Source organism: Balearica regulorum, chromosome 5 (genome assembly GCF_011004875.1).
Source record: "Balearica regulorum gibbericeps isolate bBalReg1 chromosome 5, bBalReg1.pri, whole genome shotgun sequence".
Classification (NCBI taxonomy): Eukaryota; Metazoa; Chordata; class Aves; order Gruiformes; family Gruidae; genus Balearica; species Balearica regulorum.
The window spans coordinates 36,508,401-36,532,246 of NC_046188.1; the positions used below are offsets into that span (position 1 = coordinate 36,508,401).

The 23,846-nt window shown below is 40.3% G+C and overlaps 2 protein-coding genes across 3 annotated transcripts in view; one reads left to right on the top strand and one right to left on the bottom strand.

Annotated features, from left to right (window-relative positions):
* The window catches only part of EIF2AK4 (eukaryotic translation initiation factor 2 alpha kinase 4), a 40,061-nt gene extending 24,239 nt beyond the window's left edge, over positions 1-15,822 (top strand). The window contains exons 24-39 of one of the 2 annotated variants that reach the window (XM_075754151.1): positions 623-672; positions 764-932; positions 1,374-1,490; positions 2,206-2,271; positions 2,821-2,991; positions 3,592-3,726; positions 3,854-3,961; positions 4,711-4,839; positions 6,433-6,519; positions 7,769-7,881; positions 9,453-9,511; positions 10,716-10,813; positions 12,085-12,153; positions 12,836-12,880; positions 13,955-14,079; positions 15,291-15,822. In XM_075754151.1, the coding sequence (XP_075610266.1) occupies positions 623-672; positions 764-932; positions 1,374-1,490; positions 2,206-2,271; positions 2,821-2,991; positions 3,592-3,726; positions 3,854-3,961; positions 4,711-4,839; positions 6,433-6,519; positions 7,769-7,881; positions 9,453-9,511; positions 10,716-10,813; positions 12,085-12,153; positions 12,836-12,880; positions 13,955-14,079; positions 15,291-15,345 (1,596 nt within the window). In that variant the 3' untranslated portion in view covers positions 15,346-15,822. Of the gene's footprint in view, positions 1-622; positions 673-763; positions 933-1,373; positions 1,491-2,205; positions 2,272-2,820; positions 2,992-3,591; positions 3,727-3,853; positions 3,962-4,710; positions 4,840-6,432; positions 6,520-7,768; positions 7,882-9,452; positions 9,512-10,715; positions 10,814-12,084; positions 12,154-12,835; positions 12,881-13,954; positions 14,080-15,290 lie in introns of those variants that run through there. The other variant, XM_075754152.1, reaches the window with a different exon arrangement.
* A 1,830-nt stretch (positions 15,823-17,652) lies between these two features.
* On the bottom strand, positions 17,653-21,388 carry SRP14 (signal recognition particle 14). The gene is made up of 5 exons (XM_075754183.1): positions 21,241-21,388; positions 20,647-20,719; positions 19,914-20,026; positions 18,800-18,832; positions 17,653-18,511 (listed from the first exon to the last, which is right to left on the bottom strand). Exons 1-5 carry the CDS (start codon positions 21,262-21,264, stop codon positions 18,422-18,424), a joined length of 333 nt encoding a protein of 110 aa, XP_075610298.1. The 5' UTR covers positions 21,265-21,388; the 3' UTR covers positions 17,653-18,421.
* Between the last annotated feature and the right edge of the window lie 2,458 nt (positions 21,389-23,846).

Here is a 23,846-nt window from a genome sequence, read left to right on the forward strand (position 1 = left end):
TATATGCAATGTTGGCCTAGTTAATTACCTTGCATTTAATTTAATACCTAAATGCTTTAAGTTATATATTATTTGTTTATTATTGATGGTTAAAGAACCTGACTTTTTATATTCTGTTTCATTAATTTAAGGTCAGTTTAACTCACCCTTCCTTTGCATTTATAACATCAAGCTATACAATATGATTCACAATTAAGGATTTGTGCAGGATCTACAAAATTGATCTTTCCATTGGAATTACCTGTTTTAGAAAATGTGTTGACCAAACGTTTATTCAAAAATACTCCTTGATATCTTTATATAAACAGCAAAGTACCTGTTTGTACGTTTTAATAGGCTCATAATGAATTTATGATGCATTTTGTATGCATTAGGGTAATTAAGAAAGGTCCTTGTGACCTTCTCCAAGCTCTCCTAAGAAGTTTTGGGGCAGGATGTTTTTATTTAAAATTTGCAGCAAGGATGATTACATTAATATTACTTGGCTATGGCAAATATTTAAGGCGTTGTTATACATGTGAGAGTACAAGTGTTACTGCACAGTAATAATTCATACCCAGTTTCAGAGTTTAATCAGACTGAATGTTTTGTTTCAACAATTTTCACGTATTTTATTTTTCAGATTCCTTTTGCAAGATTTGTAGCTAGAAATAACATATCAAACCTGAAAAGGTAAGGGATGTAGAGATGATGTTTTGCACAGATGCCATGCTTTGACAGTGACCACTGAGGAAGCTGATTCGTTCTTCCATGTTTCCTTTAGATACTGTATAGAGCGAGTTTTCAGACCTCGGAAGTTAGACCGCTGTCATCCCAAAGAACTTCTAGAATGTGCATTTGACATTATTACATCTACTGGAAATAGCTTTTTGCCTATAGCAGAAACAATTTATGCCATTTCAGAAATCATTCAAGAGTTTTCAGTGCTACAGGTAGATTCTCTAATCATCCCTTTTGTTCTCTTTTCCATCCTAAAATTTTAATCTAAGTAAATATTTCCTTTTAACTTCAACAAGTACAGACCTGTTTTCACACTTTATCAGTTAGTCATTTATAGAATGCTGTCATTTAAATCAAAAATATCTAAACTTAAAATGAAGCGTAAGTTTCGTGTGCAAAGAAACGTTAATTGAATCCTTACAGTGCCATTGAAATAACGTCTGTCTTCTTGCCATGCAAGTGATTATTGTAGAATGGTCAAGCCTTGTCATTCTTTAGTTCTAGATGGAAGGTAAGGTGGTCGAAGGAGAGGTCTGAAGTTAGTTTTCAACTATTACTAAATGTTTAGGAAATGTTTGGGGTTTTTTAAGCAAAATGGAGTGCAAGTAAATTTATTTCTTTGTCTTCTTTTTTTTTTCTTTATCCTTTGTTAGGAAAGAAATTACAGTATTTACTTGAACCACACTGCCTTACTGAAAGCTATACTTTTGCACTGTGGGATACCAGAGGATAAACTCAATCAAGTTTACATCATTCTCTATGATGCTGTGGTAAGATATTAGTTATTAACCTAATCTCTATAATCATCACTCTAGAGTATCTTATTCTGTGGAGCTTTCTCTAAAAATGAATAACAGTGCATTGCCAGCATTACAAGGAGTAACCTGTTCACGTATAAAAAGCCTGGCTATTTTTGGACTGTAAACTTAGATTAATTACTTGTTTGTTACTTCTGTATTGCGATGTTTTAAGATGATTTTTAAATGTGTGTTTATGAGAAAAATATTCACCTGTATAATTAAGAACTGGTAGGCCATTCAATAAAATCTTTAAAATGTATCTTAATATCATATCAATCTCTTCTACCTTATAAGCAGAGAAAATAGATGAAATTCATTTGAATAATTAAGTTAGTGTTTAAATCCCAACAAAATGCCTTTTTTATTTCCTTTCATTTTATTCTCCTTTTTTTATTTATTAATTTACATAAGCATTTCATTATTTATGCAGAAGTGCTTTTCAATAAAGTTGGTATCTTTATACTTTTTGTTGCTTCTTGAAACCAAGCCGAATACGGCCTCGCTACGAGATAGATGGAAAATGTGTCATTTTTTGATTTTGTTCTTTTACATTATTATTGCAGTTCATAAATGCAACCTTTAATTTAAGGTATTGGAAAGTTGTGTTTTAATTCTTCTCAGCAATAGTAATTTTTTTGGTAACTAACTCAGTTGTTGAGTATGTTTGAACCTGTTTCTCTTGTAGACTGAAAAGCTAACTAAAAGAGAAGTAGAAGCCAAATTCTGCAATCTTTCTCTCACATCAAATAGTGTAAGTAATTTTAATTCAGTGTTAATTTCCCTGTAACTTGCCTTAAGTCAGTAATATTTTATTTACTTTGCAATTTAATCAGCCAGAGTAATAAAAACACGTTGTTACATCTCCTGTTCAAAATAGATCAGTTTCTTTGGAAGTGATCTGATTTTATTCTCTGTTCTCTCTGGAAGTCAGTATTGCAACATTCCAAGTTTCTTCTTTTAAATGTATTTTTCAGACTGTGGAAACAATGACAGGGTAAATGGAATACTGTACAGTGGTATTTAGTAAAACAGAGATAAACTTTTTTTTAAAGTTGTCTGCAAATGTTGATGAATGTGTGTAAAGAGTTGAGGTTAACTTCTGGACGCCTCGGTGAGAGTTGTGCCTGTCTGTTCCTTTCGTCAACTCACTAAATAGAAACAGGCTGCTGGGCAAAACAAGGAAAAAAGGCAGATATTTTACTCACACCAAGTAAAATATGTTTCATATTTTTAGATGTGACATATTATGAGCACTGTCAGTAGCGCTACCTATGGGTTTTATTTGATTTTTGTTTTTTAGCTTTCTCGACTCTACAGATTCATTGAGCAGAAGGGAGAAGCAAGTAATGTATTTCCATTTTTAAACACAATGATAAAACAAAAGCCAGGTGTCACTCAGCTGTTGAAGCATGGCATGAAGGATTTAGAGGAAATCATTGGTCTGTTAAAGCAACTTGGAGTAAAACTTCAGGTTTGTAAAATACTCTCCTAATAAATTAATGGATTTATAGGCTGTTGGGCCTTGTAATTTGCCAGGAAACCAAGTAATGATATTTTAGAACAGAAAAAATACATCAAAGTGTCTTTTGATGGCAAGTAATAATACTGGCATTGGTTTTTTGTTTTTTTTTTTAAAAGACACGTTTGAAGAATAAGGCGTCTTCTGGGCAGAAATCTCTAGCTTAATTTCTAGCTAATGACACATAGATGCTGCCTTTTTTTTTTTTTTAGCTAAGATTGAAGGCATTACCTAGAACACAAATTTTAAATTTTGAAACAAACCATAAATGTTTAAAAAATACAGAAAGCCGATTACTACTAAAGGCCTCTCCTCCTCCACCTTCCTTGAGGCCTTGGGTTTTGTGCTATAGGTCTCTTGGGATGCTTTAAGGTTAAAGTATCATTTCCTTATTTTTAATTGTGTTTTAAATTTTTGGAGATAAGGAGTGTTTTCATATGTCTTCCTTATGTGACAACAGTGTTTTCAATCCATACTGCTAATAGGAAGTTAATTATATTAACTGGTAGTATTGGTACAGGTCTTGTACACATACTCATTTTTATTTTACAGGTTTCTATAAATTTGGGACTAGTTTACAAAATACAGCAGCACAATGGTATTATCTTCCAGTTCATAGCATACATCAAAAGAAGACAAAGAACTGTGCCTGAAATTCTTGCTGCAGGGGGCAGATATGATCATCTGGTATGTGCTCATCTACTTTAATGAATTTAAATTGTTTTAAAAAACATGAAAAAATGAAAAAAACCTTCTGAAATTTTGCAAAGATAACTATTTGAGTCTTCCATTTTGTTTTTTTTCTTGTTTTGAGATTCCACAATTCAGAGGACCGCAGATGGTGGGACCAGTTCCTTCAGCTGTTGGAGTCAGCATAGCTATAGATAAAATAACTGCTGCTGTTTCCAGTGCAGAGGATTCTGTAAGTCTGTTTTTCAGGAGGTGGAGGGGGTTTTTTGTTGGTTTACACCTGCCAGTTCAGGAACCTAATTGTAGCCACAGATGTGCAAAACCCAGGATGTTCACATGTGTTTCAAAAATAACACCATACTGAAACAGACAGAAAACATCAAGATGACCTGTTTTCTTCTGTGTTTCTCTACATAGAATTATTAAATAAGAATTTGGGGGAGAAAGGATCTTCAGGCTTATACCCTTTCATTTTTAATTTAAATGGGGCATTTTTCTCAGGCTATGGATTGTTTCAGATGGAAGAGTACAACTGTAGATACTTAGCTAGTAAGTGTTACTTTGCCCCTACCACTTCTCCCTTTATAAAAGTATGGACAATGGAGATGGAAGGAAACTTAAGAAAATGGACTGCTCTGTACAGTCTCACACAATTTCACTTGGTTGTGGAATGTGTATTTTATTAACTTTTCTTTATAAGAATAAATTAACATTGCTAAGCAGAGTGGGAAAGAAAGAACAAAATAGGCTGGGATACTTTGCAAGCTGAGGATGTGCAGATGCTTTTTGTCAAAGATTAAGCTTCAGCAACTTTCAGGCATGCTTAGGTAGATTGTGGCTCTGAAAAGAGTTGGATCTACCACTTTTTTTCAACTTGATGCATTTTGAAAAACATATTTATCCTTCTTTGTTACTTTTAGCTGCCTTATGAAGGGGAAATGGTGGCTAATATTGTCCCTCTTGTTTCTACTTTCCCTTCAGGTTTCTGTCAGCTTGTGTGACCTGCTGGTTGTAAGTGTTGGTCAGATGTCAACGGGTAGAGCAATCAATATTGTTCAGAAACTCTGGACTGCAGGAATTCCAGCTGAAATAATGTACGACTGGTCCCAGGTAGAACTTCTATCTCCATGTGTTAACTATATTCTTGTTTTCTAAGATTAGTGTGGCCTGAGACCATCCTTTTTCAATTTTTTCTAGTTCTTACTGAGTTAGATTCATAAACTGAGCGTGTAGGGCGCTATTCAGATACAGTAATGTTAAGAAAGTCTCAGTGGCCTTGCAGCATTCTTCCTCTCTACGTCCCAGAGTATTTAAAAGTGTGATGGAGGATCTTTATGTGCTTCTCAGAGCACAGAGGAATTAAATGACCTTCCCCAATTATACACCGAGTGTGGAGTCTGGGGCCTGTTGAAATCAAGGGGGACAGTCGCATAATGAATTTAAAATGAGGCCACTTAGCTCCAGTTAAGTGAGGATGCTTCAAAGCAGAAGCATATTTTGTACCAGTGAAGGCAACAAATTTTCCTTTCAATGAGGGCTGCAAGTAGGATCCCTAAATTAATGAGTTAATCTTTAATAAAGGGCAAGTCTGGAACAGAACAGTAGCATCAACTCTTAAATATATTCAGATGGCTGAAGACTATTAGGTTCAGAGGGAATATTGCCATCATTTTACTGTTAGAAACATGGATTAGTGAGTGAACTGAGCTACTAGATACACCACAGGATCCCCATGTAGTCCCTGGAGAGATACGTGGTAGGAAGGAGAAGGAGTGGCAAGCTGAATTGTGCCCTTTTTTCTCCAGTTGAAACCAAGTGGACCTTTAACCACTACTACCTCACTGGAGTAGTGAGTTACGTGACAATGCTGAAGTCCCTTTTAATAGTGGTGGCAGTTATCTGAGGTTTTTGAGTCTGGTTCACCTTCAAGTATGCCAGTTTGTGACTAACAAAAGAAACAGTATGGAGTTGCCCATTCAGAGTCATGTGCTGCACACCAGATAGTATTGAGCTCACTCACTTAATTGGCTGATGGTTTTTGTAATCTTTTTCCATAACATTTCTGACAGTTTCAGTCCTTCAAAATTGAAAGAAATCCGTATCGTTAGGTTTTTCCTATGATCACTCTGGGTTTTTTCCTTGTGATTGTTAAGGAATGAAGATTTGGGTAGTTCTTGCTTCTGCTTAATGCTGCCCTGCAACCCACTGCTAAGTCAGCATAGCAAGCCCTTCAGGAAGCTCAGCACTGAGAATGTCAGTCAGCCTCAGGTTTACATGAAACCCACCTGGAGTCAGCTTTGATGACAGAGTACTAGTTACGCAGGACTGAGCTATTACTGAAAGCTGCACACAGCGGGCTGGTAACTGATGGACATTTTTACATTTCTCTAGACCCTGGACTTCTAGATCCAGCTAGCCCTTCTGTGTGGGTACCAGGACTGCAGAGCCTAGGTATTCTCTCTGTCTAGTGTAGACTTAGATTTCAACTTTTAAGGAGCATTAGGTGGGTAAATACATGCATAATGAAGTTTCACCTCCTCGACTTGTTAATAACGCTTTCCCTACTCAGAAGCTTATATGATCAGTGTAATTGCTGCATATCAAGTTATTTTAATTAAGGATGAGAAACTCTGATTACTTAAGTGATCATTTTATAATCCTTCAAATTTCTGTCCCATTGCCCTTTCCCTCTTCCCATTTTAGTCCCAGGAAGAACTGCAGGAATATTGCAGATGCTCCGGGATTACATATGTGGCGCTTGTGTCAGATAAAGAAGGAAGTCATGTGAAGGTAAGCGTGGAACCAAAGGACGCTCAATCGTACTTCATATTTATAATCTGCATTTCTTTTATTAAAAATAATAATGATCATAAAAAAATACTTAAGTATATGGAATTCAGGTAAATACAGTTTCAGCTGCAAAGTAGTAGAAAGATCTTCTGAAGAAGCCTGCTTTTTATTCCTCCATAACATTGTTACTCACTGACTTCATTATCTGGGAATGTCTGAAAATGAGTGCAAACATTGCTTGAGTTAGTCATCAGTGTCTTTAAGTGGAAAAAGGTTTTTGTTGTCTCTGATTTATTTGAATCTACAAAATGAATTAGTTGGCTCTGTCATCTTTCCAATTGACAGCTTTCCATGTTACAAAACAAAAACTAAAATGTAAATCTAAAAACCTCCATGTAGTTCTAATGGCCAGAGTCTGAACCATACTCCTCGCCTCTGTCTGCAGCCTGTGGTTCTGATACCTTTATAGAAGTTTTAAAATATTCTTGATTCTGGATCATTAGGAAAAAATATCATTATTCTTTGAATAAAGATTTATTCTTTGACTGAAAAAAAGTAATCATTTGACAGCATCTGGCGTGGCCATGTTACCTAGCCAGTGAGCATTACTAAAATATTTTTCACTTGTTATTCACTCCGCTTGTCATTGTAACAGAGATAGCAAGTAACTGTGCAATAACTGTATGAACAAGTCGATTTTGATGATGAGAATGCGATATATCTTCAACAAAACTACTACAGAACATTCTTTTACATATGGCGTTATTGGAGCAAAACCAATGAAACATGCTAATGAGGTGAATGGTGGTGGTACTGGTTAATCTCTTCCCAGGAGAGATGGAGCAGATATTCTAAGTTTTGAACATTTGAGTCTAACTCTTGCAAACTGAAAGGCAAGCTTTGGAATAAGGCCGTAACTGAAAAAAAAAAAAAAAGGCCAAAACCCAAATATGCTTTCATTATTATGGTATTTGCACCTATAAACCATTCTGTTAAAAAATTATTGCCACATATTAAATACAGATAGCCAAGCTAGTTTAAGCTTTGGGAATGCAGAGGAAATCAGTCAGTTGGGAAAAAAAAAAAAAATCTAATCAAAGATTTAATTGGCAGTGATTGATTGGTAATGATGATAGCTGCCTCCCTTTGACTGTTGTACCTTTAATGGGTGAATAATCCAGTTTGGTTTTGATTAAATTTAAGAGGTTTATTCATATGCCATTTTAAGAACCACTGAACTACATCATAGGTGAAGTCCTTTGAGAAAGACAGACAGACGGAGAAAAGGATTTTAGAATCTGACTTAGTAGATCACCTGATCCAGAAACTGAAAACTAGAATCTGTGACGAAAGATTTAGTAGGTAAGTAGCATAACATGTCGATGTGAATAGTCAAAATCAGAAGTGAATGTATGTTTGTTTTAATGAAATCATTTTAAAACATACTCAGGTAAACCTTGATTTTATTCGATAAAGAATAAGAGCTTTGCTGATTTCCTTTTGAGGGGAAAAGAAAGCACAAGGCTTGCTTATAGAATTTTGTTGAGGTTAAGAGAGAGACTGATTTCCCTAGCTGCTGTTACATTCAAACATCCATAACGCTTCATAAATGAAAAGGCCACACAGTTACCTAGCTCAAATGCTACTAGAACACTAGTACTGTATGGCAGGGCTGCCAGCAAGTCCCTGTTACTGACCAGAAGTCCATTAAGTTTGTGTACTGTGTAATCAAAGAATTAAAGCAGCAAATCCCTTTCATTCTGAGGCAGTGTTGATACGGTAAAAGTGTAATGGTAGCACACCTGTACACTTTGGCATACTTACAAGTGAAAGTAGTGCCTGGCAAAGACTCAGGGTACACAGCAACATCCCATCATCCTATCTTTGTTGAAATTACTATTTCTTGTCACTGATAGAAGGTAGTATGGAAATCACTGGAGAGGCTACAGTCACACCTATGTGCATAAGCAGTATGGCCATTATTCACACATATCCCTTTTTGTAAATTACACACATCTATATATATTTACATGTGTGTAAATATATATGTATGTATGTAATGACAGTGGGAACAGACGTGGCTTTATTCACACAAACTAGAATTCGGAAACTAACAGGTTTGACGTATATAGTATTTCCGAATGGACCTAACAATGAATGAAGCCGTTAAGCTGAGAAATGGTGAACTCAAACACCAGTTTGTGCAGGCGGCTGACATCTGCCACCCACCTCTTCGTTCTCCTTTTTCTGGCCTCAGCCACTCTTGGCATTTAACTTCACAACTAACCTGATTTTCATGTGTTCTGTGACAGATCTACAGCATCTATTAGAAGCTGTGAGAGAAAATAATTCTTTCTGAAAGTTACCTTATTTCTAGATCCTGAGAATGCAATACAGAAAACCCCGTATTTGGCAACACTAAACCAAGAAATGCAGTAACTGTGATTGTAATAACACTGGCAGATTTTTTCGTTAATGAAGCCAGAATGTGGAAAGTAAAGGGATCCAAATGAATTATTGAAAGCTTCTTTGAATATGTGTGATCTTAACTGTTACTTTGATACTTTAGTATCTCACAGAAACCTGTAAGAAGTTGTAGATTAAATTTATTAACTTAGAGATAATAATCTTACAGTGTATTCTAGTATTAGGATCTAAGTCACACTTGCATGATAGGGAACACATTTTTTTGTATCCATAGGAAACCTAAAGATTACTTCTAGATCTGATTTTGTAATGTAACTCTCTATAATTTCCTGTCTGTTTCAGAATAGAATTTAGTCTGTACATATGTGCTAGGAAGTCTCCATAAATTTTTTTTATCTGTTGGAATGAAATAACTATGTTTGTATGATAATCTGAGACCATGTATTATTACAGTATTTCTTCATTATTGTAAATTTGTTTCCCTATCTGTCTTTGTCTCTTTTTAGAGAAACCTCAGATAATCTTTCAGTACCAAATCAAAAGGGATCATTTACTAATATTTCAGGTATTTAGTCTCTAGTTATAGAACACCCAAACTGTTTTTCTTTCTGCTTAAAAACTGTTTTATAAGAAAATATTGCTGGAACACAAATTTTAAAAGTATTACCAAAGTCAGAGCAAGAAAATGTGTTTTAGCAGTGCCTCTGGTTAGAGACACTTCCTCCTAATCAGAAATGTTGTCCCAGGTGATCTAAAACTGAAATTTTCTCCAGACTAACAAAATAAGTGCTCAGACCAACAGACAGAATATTCCCCCTATAAGCATTCATTGATGCAGTGATTCAGGAGGGGGGAAAAGCCAAAAACCACAAAGATTTCCTACCTGAGGAGAAATTAAGTGTCATCTTGATGAAAAATGATGTGGCCTGTGATTGTTACAGTGTTAAGCCCCATGTACATTGACCTAAGATTTTTTTTTTTCTTCAAGTGAAAATGCCTTTACATTTCTGGCTACAGATTTGCAATAAGTCTGATAATAGAAGCATGTATATAAAAACAGAATTAAGTACTTGTTGCAGGGATAAAGTTTGGCATTTTTGATAATTATTTTCTTAAGTACTGACACAATGTGTGGTGCTGGTGGTGTTTTGGTGGGTTGGTTTTTTGGGGGGTTTGTTTTTTTAAGAAACAGTTTTCCCCCCCTTGCATAACAGTGAGGGAGAGAGGTGGCCATGTTTAACTTGGGTGGGGTTTTTGTGTGCGTGTGCGTGATTACCAGAAGTGGCAATTTGGATTTCAAAATAAACCATTTCAAATTTTAATTCTTGTTATTTGGGGGACCTGGGACCTGGGGTTTATTGTTTCTTTTGTTATTGACTCTGCTAAGAGACTGACCATTAAATAGTTGCCTCATTCTTGTAATAGCTTTTTTTTTTTTTTTTTTTTTTTAAATATTAGGTATGCTACATTATTCTGTAAAATTCTGCAAACCATTTGGAACCTTTTATTAGTTTCAGGGGACACTGATGTAAAATACCAAATTTCTTAGTCTTACCAACGAGTCCTTCAAAGTCAGAAGTCAGCATTTGAGAACTTACATGCACATGTTTCACTGTCCTACCTACCTGACTGACTTTGGGCTTTTTTAGCTGCTTTTCAAACCCTATACTATACAGATCTTAGCTTATTAATATTTGTGAATTTTCTGTTTCTTGCTGCTACTTGGATAAAGAAAGAGTATAATCTAACACTACATATTTGCATTTTAGGTGCATTTGAATCACATGGAACTCTTGTAGTGCCTAACGTTAGTGTAATAGCTCCTGAAAAATTATCTGCCAGCGCCAGGCATCGTCAAGAAATCCAGGTACAGACATCAAATAAGTATTAAGAAGTGATCCTTAGAAGTTCAGGAATGGTAGAATTCATATTTTCACTATCACCTAACCTACAGTAATACATCCTGTTTGTTCTTTATTCATAAAATAGACTATGAACAACACAAAAGGTTGAACGCAAAGACCATCTTTTTTTAACATTTTGGATCTTGGGGATTATCTGTGACATGGTTGTGGCTCAGCCATCATTGTCCATATATTAGAAATCTTACTTGAGTAGGAACCATGGTTCTGGAATTTTCTTTTTCTTTTTTTTTTTTTTTTCTTTTAGTAAATGCTGAAGTGTGCTAAAGGTGCAGTTCAGCATACTTTTAATTTTTAATATGTTTGTATGAGATACTCAGTGTAATTCATTATGTTGTCTCAAACTAAAGGCCTAAGAAAAAATTGCAGATTTAAAAACAAGAACCCCTGCTTAAAATGGGATGTTATAATAATGTGGAAAAGATTAAATGATGCTAGAAACAAATGTCAGTTTGCTCACTTAAGATTATTGGCCTCAAGATATTTAGAGTACATGGTAAAACAGAATTGTAATGTTACCCTCTCTTCAGTCCAAATTTGGGTGTGCAACAAAAAGTCCCCCCTGTGAGTAGTTCTTGGAACCCAAATAAAGAAGTTCATGCTATTCTCTGAGCTTTGAGCGAAACAGACTTGCTGTTTTCAGGCTTTTGATATATATAAAAGCATCTTTCCAAGGTACAAAAGACAATGTAGTGCAAGGCTGCAACTACCATTTGTGAAGTGCTACCTTTGCAGGATCACTGGCTTGCTCTGGAAGAAAGTGCTACAAGGCATGACCCGTACTTTGGTTTGCCTTTCCAATCAGTCGTCCCTCTTCAGCTAGAGGTGATTCACTGTATCCAGTCACAGGCTCTCACATTCCTCTGAAAAGTTATCTAACACCCAGAAAGGAAATTTTTAACTACGCATGCGATAATTCACATTGTAACATGCGGTTCTGTCTGCTTTAGTACAGTACCAGTATTGTCAAGTCTTTACCACTGCTGCAAGAGTGGCTCAGCCCCAGTCTCCTTCCTGTCTACTCATCAAGGATTGTTGTGGAATTGTTACTGAAAGTTATATTAAATGTGAATTTTAGTTTAAAGATGATGTAGTTCTACCTCTTGTGTTAGAAGCAGCCTCTTCTGTTCTCACCATCTATGAAACAGAAAATAAGTGTTCCAAACCTGTGTCACAGAAGCAGTGTATTTTACTTTTGCCCATCTTTTGTTGCCAGGTGCAAACAAGACTTCAGACATTCATTTCTAGCCTGCAACAGAAAACAAGTGAGATTGAGATTTTAGCGGTAAGTATTTGGCAGAAGCTTGAATTAATTTCAAATTCTTAATTGAATGGGATGATGCAGTTGCTGTTTGGAACAAACTACTGCCAGTAGCCTCACTTTAGAGATACCAAATGAACAAAACTTCTAGTTAAACAAGGCCCATGGCATGTTCTTTAATACTTGAAAAGTATCTCCAATTGTGTGTATGGGACAGTTGCACAGAACACAATTTAACAAGTATTTAGTTGTGAATTCTTAGGCTGTACTTATGCTAGCTACTGTGGTAGATTTAATAACTTGTTCCTGCTAGATTTGCTCTTGCATTTAAACCAACATAGCTGTTGTTTGTGTATAGCTCTTGCATTTAAACCAACATAGCTGTTGTTTGTGTATAGCTCTTGCATTTAAACCAACATAGCTGTTGTCGGCTTTTAGAGTTTGCCGACCGTCACAAAAGACTTGAAAATGCTTTTCAGTAAACATACTGCCTGCTTGCCTGTGCCTGTTTGGAACTTTCCATGATAGAATGTCATGAACAGTTTGTGTAAAATGGTTAAAACCTTGGTAAATTCCCAGTTCTATCAGCACGAATGCTTCTTTGGAAATCAAAAAGTCTGACTCCCTTCAGTATAGCTAATGTCTAGTTGGCACACTGATAACAGAAGAACTGTTAAGTATTGATTTCTTGATGATATTTTTACAGGTAGATCTGCCAAAAGCAACTGTGATACACTTCTTATCATTAGAGGTAAGCAATTAAGTATTGGTGTTAAAACTCTTAATTGAGTAATAGATGATAAATCTGTTCCTAATTAAGTGGAATGTAAAATTCACCATTGTAGTTTTTGTCCTTCAAGGAGTTTGAATTAGGCTTTAAAACTCGAAAGGATTTTTTTACCTAAGGAGCTTAACTGAGGCTAGAAAAATCCTTTTGTCAAATGTCCATTATACAAGACACCATTAGGAAGCTCTGTTGTGGTTTGTGGGGTTTTTTTCCCCCATGAACAGTTAACTGAGATTGTCTTACTGCTTATTTTCAGAAATCAATAAGTATTAATAGCAGTTTCAATGAAGGTGTTTCTTGAAGCTGTTAATGAAAGACCCAAAATACAGAGGCAGTTGTTTTGAGTACAGTAGCTGAAACATCTCTTAGTGAAGCCAAGATAAAAAGGGGATGTATAAGTATTATGTTGATACCTTTAACTCAGAAACTGCTCGACAAAGCTCTTTTCTTTCCTCCAATGCCAGCAATATCTTTAAAGTCAGAAGTTTTAACCAGAGAGGGGGATGCTTCCCCAGCCTCCAAAAAAACTCCAGAATGGCATCCTGCCTGGAAGTGGATTTAGTACTTTCATACTTTACATCTGCTGCTCTGAAGCAGTGCTGCTCTGGTAATCAGACCTCAGTGAAACACTTGAAAATATTTTCAAAATACTTAGTTCACACACTCTATCCAAATCATGGAGATAGTTTATCACCTTTTACTTTGGGGGAAAAAAAAAAAGTGCACATGATCAGCTTGCATCATTCACTTTTGACCACAGTTACGCCACAGTTCTCATATTCTGTCCAGCATTGCAAAACTGGATTTCATTGTGTATGCCTCTTTATCGTTAAACTATCTGTGTTAAGAAAATGTAGTAAGAATTCAGTCATCGGTTTCTTAAAAAAAAAAAAAAAATTTTAAATCGTGGCACATGTTGTTCATATGAAGTTTGTTTGCACCCTGTTTAATTAAGGAGCATTGACATTACACAATGAGAGTATTTCCTTCACAAGAGAATGTAAAACTAGATCATAGTTCCTTGTCAATTTTTCTTAGTTTGATAGAGATAGACACGCCTTTGATGCTACTGTGAGACAACTGATGTCACGATGGCCAAAACAGAGATGTTCATACTTACAAGCAATTTGTGATGAAATTTACAGTATCAAAATGGAAAAGAGGTAAACTTATTAAGTTCTTACGTTGTACAGAAAACATCTCAAGTATTTTCTGCATTCAAACTTTACTAAATAAGCTGCTCTTAATTTGTCTTCCCTTTCCCTCTCCCTGAGGAAAAAAGAAACATTCAGGAAATGTGTGTAGTCCCTTGAGTGCTATGGGAAGAGTTTACTGGTTGTCTAATCCTCAGTTGTGGTAAAATGTAAATTCTTTGCCACGTAAATTCTTCATTTTTATAAGCCTTTTCAAGAAATTAAAAAATGTGTTTCCCACTGTTATCTCACTTGCTTTGTTCATAAAATTGAATAGCAAACAACTCTATATTATATACATTCAGGTATACTGCTATTCTACTACATAGTCAGTCTCTTTTCTCATGGGAGGGACACAGCTTGCCTTTTAAAACTCATGAACACATTTAATTCCTCCTGCTTTGAAGGAATGGGAATCTGGCACAGCTGACAAGACTGCCCAGCTTTAAGTGAACATGATGCCTGCTCTCCCAACATGTACATTAAAGCCTGTTTCTAAGTGTAGAAACATTTATGTTCAACTCATAGTCTCCTTGTTGGATTCTGGCAAGACAGAAACACTCCGGGCACATCCAGTTTTAAGCTTCTAATTCTCAACTCTTGCATATAGTGGTACAGTTAAGCATGACCTGGGTATTTATGTCCTATTGCGGGTTTCATTTATAATACATTTTTTTAAACCTATGTTCAGCCTGAAGGTACTACTTAACCTTTAAATGAAACTAAAAATTGACTTGGATTCCTTTTTCTTAGAGATGCACCAAAATTGCTTCATTGCTGCTGATGTTTACTAAAAGAATGAAATATCAAGTGAAACTTTTTTCTTCTTCTTCCTGTGGCTTGCAAGACTGTGAGCAACAGAACCCAATTACTACATATGAATAATATCCTATGCAACGTAACACAGTCCCTGCTGAAGTCTTCCTTTCCCATTTGATGCTCACACACAGAACAGTGCTTAGCTGTATGCCTTCAGATCGCTGAATGAAAACTAAACAGGCTAGATAAATGGAAAGAGAACGAAGGAGAAAATTTCAGTCATAGCCAAAGGAACTAAGACTTACTCCTTTTCTACTCCATCTTTGCTATTGGCTTATTGCTAAGATTTGCCACAGGTAGTGTAGCTTTTTGGATCTGCAGTTTCAAAGTTTAAAAATTCTCTCTTTTCCTTCCCTCCGCAGGGTTCCTGCGCTTATCCTGTACAGTTACCGAGACGAATACAAGGTTTTGTTTTAGTGCTTAAAGCATCTTTTATGGGATGCTTTTACTAAGACAACAGTGTTTTGTCAAAAGGAATTTTAAAAAGCTGTAATAATGCAAGACAGGCAACTACTGCCTTTTTATGTGTCCAGATTGAATTTCATGTGTAATATAAAATTGTAAATTTACATCAAAAAGTGGAAATAAATGTTTTATAGGCAATTTAGGAGCAAGTCTGACTACAGCCACAGATACAAATTACCATGTAATTCTTGCCCCTTATGCCACAAAAGATATTATCAGCTGTCTGGTGTAAAACTACTTTTTAAAAAAAAAAAATACAGTTTCAGAATGCCTTTTATGTCAATGTGCAACAGTAGTACTGAAATGAGAAACTCAGTTCAAGGATTAGAGAGAATGAGTTATCTTCAACTCTAACTGGTTTTAAACTTTTTTGAAGAAGGGTTTTTATGTAATAAAAGGTTTGGCTACTGAGCCTTCTGGAAATATGTATTACAAGCTTTTTGTGGTTTGTTCGGGTTTTTTGAGGGTTTTTTTAAGCCTACTGTTTTAATTTCTGTATAAAAGACAGATTTTTAAGCTGAGAGAGTTGCAAGCTTGGCTGCCTGTGCTTGCTCTGCCTGTACTGTTGCATTCAAATCAAGCAGCAGCTTCCTGGGAGGTGAAGTAAAACCTGATACAGGAAAAACTTGTTTCAGACCTGAAGGACCTAAGACAGATTAAGCTTGAAGTTAAAGCCACAATAATGATGGAAATCTTGTAATGATCTTCTTGAAGCGAAACTGCTAACACAACCCCATCAGGAAAAGTAAAGTTGAGCAAATCTGAAGATGAGTGTGGTGGGTTGACCCTGGCTGGAGGCCAGGTGCCCACCAAAGTTGCTCTGTCACTCCCCTCCTCAGCAGGACAGGGGAGAGAAAATATAATGAAAGGCTCCTGGGTCGAGGTAAGGACAGGGAGAGATCACTCACCGTCATGGGCAAAACAGACTCAACTTAGAAAAAAAGAATTAATCTAACTTATTACTGAGAAAACAGAGTAGAGCAATGAGAAATAAACCCAAAACTTAAAAACACCTCCCTTACTTCCTGGGCTCAACAATCCTCCCAAATTCTCTCCCTCCTCCCCCTGCCAGCAGCACAGGGGGACAGGAAATGGGGGTTGTGGTCAGTTCATCACATGTTGTCTCTGCTGCTCCTTCCTCCTCACGGGGAGGACTCCTCACTCTCTTCCCCTGCTCCAGTGTGGGGTCCCTCTCACAGGAGACAGTCTTCCACAAACTTCTCCAATGTGAGTCCTTCCCACGGGCTGCAGTTCTTCACCAATGGCTCCAGCGTGGGTCCCTTCCATGGGGTGCAGACCTTCAGGAGCAGACTGCTCCAGCCTGGGCTCCTCTCTCCACAGGGCCACAGGTCCTGCTCCAGTGTGGACTTCCCATTGGGTCACAGCCTGCTTCAGGTGTCTCCACCTGCTCCGGCGTGGGGTCCTCCATGGGCTGCAGGTGAAATCTCTGCTCCACATCATCCTTCATGGCTGCAGGGGGACAGCCTGTCTCGCCCTGGTCTTCACAGGCTGCAGGGGAATCGCTGCTCCAGCTTTTGAAGCACCTCCTCCCCCTCCTTCTGCACTGACCTTGATGTCTGCAGTTTCTCACATCTTCTCACTCCTCTGGCTGCAAAAGCTGCCGCTAGGTTTTTTTTCCTTCCCTTCTTAACTATGTTATCCCACAGGCACTACCATCACTGATGGGCTCAGCCTTGGCCAGCGGCAGGTCTGTTTTGGAGCCGGCTGGCATTGGTCTGTCAGACATGAGGGAAGCGTCTACCAGCTTCTCACAAAAGCCACCCCTGTAGCCCCCCCTGCTACCAAAACCTTGCCACGCAAACCCAAAACAATGAGGTACAGCAGCCATAGTTAACTCTGCATTGCATTTCACATCAAACTACTTATAATACTGGAGTGAATATGCAGAAGAGTGAGGGATTTCTAGAAACAGACTAGTGTTTACCCTTCTTCCCCACCTGGTACCTTCTATTTAAACAGCTTACTCCTGTTTCTTTCTCTAACTCAAATGATTGCCTTTAGTACTGCAGGCTTGCTGCATTAAGAAATACTTTTTCTGCCCTTTTCTTATAGTAAAGAGGGCAAAGTTAAAATCTGTAAAGAGGTAACTTTAAAGACAAACCCAAGAACTTCTGAGAACTGTGGAAGTTTAACAGCAACACACAAAGCAGCATCAGAGGAGTCAGTCCTAAAGGCACAGATAACCATACTGTTCCTAGCGATTCACTAAGACAAGTCACATCAGTCATTACAACCAAATCATTTCTCATTGTGTTTAATAGTAACAATTAAGTATTCACCTTTTACATCTGCTCATACGAAGGAGCTACTTTAAGAATATACTGAAGGATGAAGCTTTAAAAAAAACTTTAGATGACATGAGCATTTTTAAGCCATGTCTGAAGGGAACATGATGCAGAGTCCTGCCCTCCCCCCACCCTGAACCAGGCTCAGCACAGCTGGATCAGCACAGAGCACAGGCACAGCTGCCTGACTCTGCAACAGCTCAAGCACTGTGCTGGCTGCCGTAGGGGTATCTGCACTGCATCATGTAGACATGTCCCTCAAAATAAGACAGAAACAGGAAAGCTGCTGTTCTTAATAATGTGTTGGCACCCACTTTCCCTAGTACTACTGAGGTTTACCTATAAAACTGGGCATCTGTCACTGAGACGCCTGCTCCAGTCTTATTTTGCTCCTGGTATGGTGCATTTCTCTTCTTCACCCTGTGTGACCCTCCCAAACAGGTTTTACACTGCCCGCTTGTATAATACAAAACAAACAGCAGTGGAAGTACACAACTAGTTGGCAGCCGAGTGTAAAGCTATTTCAGTATAAGCCTGTAAATACTCCTGCCATACAACAATCCATAGAAAGCACCTTCTGCTCCCAGTTTAAACAAAAGTACCGATCGCACCCCAGTATCCTGCTGGAAGGAAAGCCAAAGACAAGTGGTAATTCAAAAAGAAATGGACTTTGCTTTGAGCAAGGGTCAAGTCTGTTACAGTGATGGTAGGACGCTGTTCCGTCACTGTGTTGCTTTACTCTTCTTGGTTTTGCTTTTCTTGTCTTTTTTCTTCAAGCCATCCATGTTGGCTCTCAGCAAATTTGAATATGCCTGAAACAATTGAAACAATTAAAAGAATAAGTACTTAAGTAACACATTAGAGGTAACATTTTACATATTGCTAATGGATAGGTATCTGCATTTTTCTCAGAGAATCATGCTCTTCCACCCTACACTAGTATTTTTTTTTTTTAAACAAATGCAGATAGATGGGTAGCCTAAGGTTAATCTGTATGGCAGTTCAGCACTGAATCAACTCATTCACAGCTGTCCAGTGCTTCCTGCTGACCACTCCCCAATACCTAGAGAAAAGGAAGATAAAAGGCAGACAAAACTTACCATCTGGAATTTATTGACTTCCTTTGAGCTCACCTACAAAAGCAATGCTGGAGGTTAACCAAGAAGACAGTGGCTTCTATTACAAAACCAAGTATCAGTAAGTGTTTACCCATCAGTGCCAACTTAGTCTTTCTAGCAGCAGTTGGATCAACTCATCACATTCAGTGGTGGGCAGGCTGTACTGACACGTCATAGGACTTCACCGAAAACTGAACGCTCTTTACTTGATTAACAAAATTCCCTGGAGGCCATTCATCCCAAATCCACGCGTTTTCAAATGGGAAGAACACGAAGAAATGTTTTATTTACTTGTAGGGCCACAAAAATACATTGCAGCCCAGATTCTCTCAACTATTTCTCAAAGTAACATTTTTCCTTGGGTTACATCACAGAGGAGAGCTGAAGCCAGCTAAAGCCTTTCCTAATCTCTCATTCAAAGTAAACACACATCAGGTTTTCAACTTCTAGTTAATGTTTCCTGTAATACAAATAGCTCAAAGGCTTAGAAGAGTCTACCCATGCACACACGTTCTTGCCAGGAAACACGGATCCCCTTCCTACTGTTGCACAGTCTGAGAACATTCAGTTCGTTCCGGGGTTGTAAGAACGTTTAGTAATGGCATTGAGGTCTATAGGAAACAACCTCTTTCTCTGTCACCTGACAAACTGTTAGGTATGCAGGACCTCTCTTCTCCTTGGAGCCACACCATTTGTCCTCGTATCTGCCCTGTGTTCTTCTCCCCACGTCTCCAGAAGCAGATTTTCCCTTCCCTCCAAACAATTTCACCCGACTCAAAACACAACAGCCAAGGTTGCCAGAAACAGGCAGGGTCCCTTTCTGCTGTCCTGCAATACCGCTCTGAAGCAAAATCCAGCATACAGAGCAAAACTGTAAAGTACTGTCCCATCTGTAATGCCGAGCGTAAGCATTAAGACTTCACGTAAGTGTAACGCTTCGGCATCCCAGCTTCACCTACCATATGATTTCTCTGGAATGAAGACGGTAGCTCTCATGAAATTCATGTAAAGACAAATTTTACTTAAAATATTAAATAAAAATTAAATAAAAGACAAGTAGGGCCACTAATCTTTCTAACCCAAAGTTGTCACTTACCACTGTGCTAATTTTTTTCTTTCCATCAGTTGCTCTTAGAAGACACTTATTGTCTGCTGGTTCAAAACTTTCTACGTGGCCTTTGCGTGGGACTGGTTTTGTTCGGCCATCATCTGCATTGGAAGACAGAGAATGTTTATTCACTAAAATCACCAGATGTCTCCTGACATGAGATATTAAAAACTGCCCGTGAGGAGATCTGTGAAACACCTTGGAATTTAAGGCTATCTGAACTGATGTGGCTGCCAAATTGTTGACAGACCCTTTCCGCTGTAACCCCGGAAGGATCTGTTCCATAACTACAGCTGCCCAGGAAGAAAACGTAAAGCCTTCCCCTGACATGCTGTATTAACTGCCTGCTTCAGCAGCAGTATGTTTTAAAGGCATGTCAAACTGCAGGCTAGGACACGACTTCTCAAGTAGCACCAGCTGGCCAAAAAACAGAGAAACACAAACACACAAAAGCAACACTGTAATTCTCCTTTTATAGAAATCTAAGGATTTCCAGTTATTGTTTAATAATTAGAAAGTCCCAACATTTCCTGCAGTTTGAAATACAGTCTTACTTCAAGGTTATTAGTACTGCAGCTGAGATGACTGATTTGTCCATACGACTACTCTTGTTTTCAGACACACTGAATTACGACTGCATCTTTTAAAATACACGGTAACAACACTGCAAGTTTGATTTAGATGAACGCTTCTTTACTCCGGTAGCAAACTTAAGACTTACATTTCTTCAGCGTTATGAAAACGCTCCCCGAAGTTCTGCACTTTTGAAAGAGTCTGGTAAGCTCTGTCAGGAACTGCAAGAGAAAGAAACCCCATCCTCGGCTGGAGGCCACCACCGCATCGGCCCTTACGTCTGCTCCCTGTGCAGCCCAGCCGCTCTCTGCCCGGGGAGCGGGCCTCGCTCCGGCGGCGCCGCTACCACCGGCCGGGCTCTCCCAGCCCCGCGGGGATAAGCCCCAAGGAAACAATTCCCGGGTTTCCCCACGCTGAAGCTGGAGGACACGAGGCCCCAGCCAGGAACGGCCCAGCCCGAGGTTCTGCTCCGGAAAACGAGGCCCAAGCCCCGCCCGGACCCACCGCGGCCGTTTCTGCCCGCCCAAGTCAGCGGGTACAACGATGCTCGCTCCCCTCCCCCGCCGCCGGGGCAGGCGAGGGAACGGCCCTGCGCGGGCCTGGCGCACCCCGCGGCACTGCGGGGCCTCGCTCCCACCGCAGCCGGCACGGGGCACACCCCACGCGGCCGGTGACCGGCTGAGCTCCCCGGGGGCCTCCCGCGCCCACGGCTCCCGCGCGGGGCCGGCCGGGGCAGCCCCACCTGCTCGCTCTCCAGCAGCACCATCCTGCTCCGCCGGCCGGAAGCGCCGCACGTACGTGCGCACACCCACGCGCACGCACGGACGCACGCACACCACGGCACGAGGCGGGCCCGCGCACGCGGCAACACCCACAAGCCGCTCGCGCCGCTGGAAGAACGGAGCGGGCGGAGAGCGCCTCGCGCTGAGGGGGCGGGGCGCGGCAGCGAGGCCCCGCCCCGCGGAGGGGAGCGCCACGTCAGCCCCGCGCGGCCGCTGCCCGCCCCGTAGCCGAAGGCGGGAGAGGAGGAGGCCTGCGGGCCCGGGCCGTGCCCTGCGCCGCCCCTCCGTTCTCCCCGGGGGAGGAGCAGCCGGTGCCTGATCCGAGACGGGGTGCCTGATCTGTGGGGCTCCGCTCCGGCCGGCGCTGCAGCCGCAGCCGTTATACAGACGCCCCCGCACCCCGGCTGTCCGGTAACGGCCGCGGTGCGGGGTTTTCTCCAGGCGAACCACGGCTGTGCGCGCAGCCTGGAGGAGCGGCGCCGGGGCTTCGGCCCCTCAAACCCTGCGTCACCGCGGCGGGCCCGTGGTTGCCTCACCCGGGCGGCCACATCCCTGCGGCCTCACGGGACTCGGGGCCCCAACCACGGCCTGCGAGTAGGCCTCGGTGCGCCCGCGGGTGGCTGCGGGACGCTTGCCTGGGCACCGCACAAGTGTCGGGGGTGGGAGGCCATAAGCCGGCTTTAACTCGATGCTTCCCGCTCGCTGGGGTGGGTGTTGGGAGTCGCGTGTGCGGGAGCGTCCCCAGGCCCTGCAAACATCTCGCAAGCCGCCACATCAGTTTCCCGAGAAAACAGAAGTGCAACCGGCGGTCATTTCCAGCAAAGCGCTGAAATGGCTGGTGTGAAGGGTCTTGGCGGCTGAGTATGGCTGGCAGAAGGCTCGCAGGGCGAGGGGTGTGACTGAGGCTAAATGAACAAGATCTCTAGCTGGTACAAGAAGCAGCAATGAGGAAAATGGTGTCTGTGTGGGGCGAGTTGAAGCTCCGGAGGGGCAGATACTGGAAAGAGGGAGTTTTCTGCCCATCCCAGGTTGATCTGGGAACACACAGAAGCAGCAGTTGATCTAGTGCCTTTTCATGTTTCTCACTAGGAAATTTGATATTTTTTTTTCCTTCCATGGACCTAACGGAAGTGGAAGATAATGCCTCACTGCTAAAAAGGGAAAACTGCTCTCAGGCTGATAGGTGCTTGAGCCCTTGAGGAATTCATACTGTTCATTTCAGAGCTCAGGACTGCATTCTGGACAGAACTGAAATACCTTCTCACGGTGGGGGTGGTGTTTCATGCATAAAACAACACTTCATAATCGGGTAGTCCAGTCACCCCAAAAGTCCTTTTTAGGGTTTACAATCATTTGCTGTCCTTCTGCAGGTTAACCGAGAGGCAGTAGAGGGTGCTGTGATTGCACACACAGAAATGAAGCTGTCTACAGAACAAGGGAACAAATACCCAAGAAGCAGGTCATCACAACACGACCGTGGTTTATCCAGATCTACCAGTTTATTAAATTAACTCCATTATGTTGGAGTCAAAGCAAGTGTAGAGAACCAACACTACCTGTCCCTAACTGTGGATGGTATTATCCTCCTGATGTTTTTGCACTTGTATTATTTGCAGTTGAGAAGGAAAGACTGCAGAAAAATAAATTTCATTGTTTCTCATAGCATTAAAAACTCATAAAAACTGAATTGAGGAATATATGTTATTTAAGTCTTCTGAAAATGGGCGTTCTAAGGGGACATCATCAGCGCTGTGGTCCTAAGAACTGACAGGCCAAAGCCCTGTACAGTTGTACAAAGCGATGGTCCCTGCCCCTAAAACCCTACAGTCAGTGTCCACAAGTGAAGACAGGTGGATGCCAGGAGTCCTTGCCTACATACTTTCTCTAACCCTGCCCAGTTGCAGCCATAACAAACTCCTAATTACCGGAGGTTGTTTTCTCAGGAATCAGAGGGGGAGTTGTGTTTTTAAGAGAACCCTGAATGAGGACGATGCAATAGTGTTGCAGATTTTTATAGGCAACTTGTGAAAGAAGAGCAGAAATGGAAAAACTAAAACAATTGCAACATACTCCCCCTTGGAAACTACCATGGTCACAGACACTGGAAGGCAGAAGAAGTGCATTTCCACTCCCGCTTGCCAAGAGAGAAGATGGGTGGTCCTGTAGCTGAAACACCGGGACTGCAACTCTCGCCTCAGTTCTGGCCCTTGAATTCACCAGAGAAGCCTTGTGTTGCCTTGAACTGGTCTGTACCACAGCTTTTCTTTCAAAAGCTAGAGAAAGACAGTTAGTTATTTTCTATACCTTTTCTGCACAAAAATCTCAACCCACTATTAGGAGGTACTTCTGTTGCTGAGGGCTGCCTTCAGCACGCTGTAGACATAGTCATGCCAACCCTAATGTAGCTGAGGTATCAATAGCAATGTAGCTTGTGCATCAGAGACTGTACAAAGGTAGTGGGCATATAACTACCGAGGTAGATCCCTTGCAGGAACCCGTAGCACCAAAGCTGCTGGTACTCCTCTACGCTGGAAGAGGGGACAAAGGGAAAACCACTGTGAAGAAC

What these genes read in the sequence shown, in the direction of transcription:
- SRP14 (XM_075754183.1), bottom strand. Translation starts at nt 21,264, where the DNA reads ATGGTGCTGCTGGAGAGCGAGCAG. An exon ending in TGCTGCTGGAGAGCGAGCAG is followed by an intron (nt 20,720 to 21,240) that starts GTGGGGCTGCCC and finishes TTTCTCTTGCAG; the next exon opens with TTCCTGACAGAGCTTACCAG. An exon ending in AAGTCAATAAATTCCAGATG is followed by an intron (nt 18,512 to 18,799) that starts GTAAGTTTTGTC and finishes CAATTGTTTCAG; the next exon opens with GCATATTCAAATTTGCTGAG.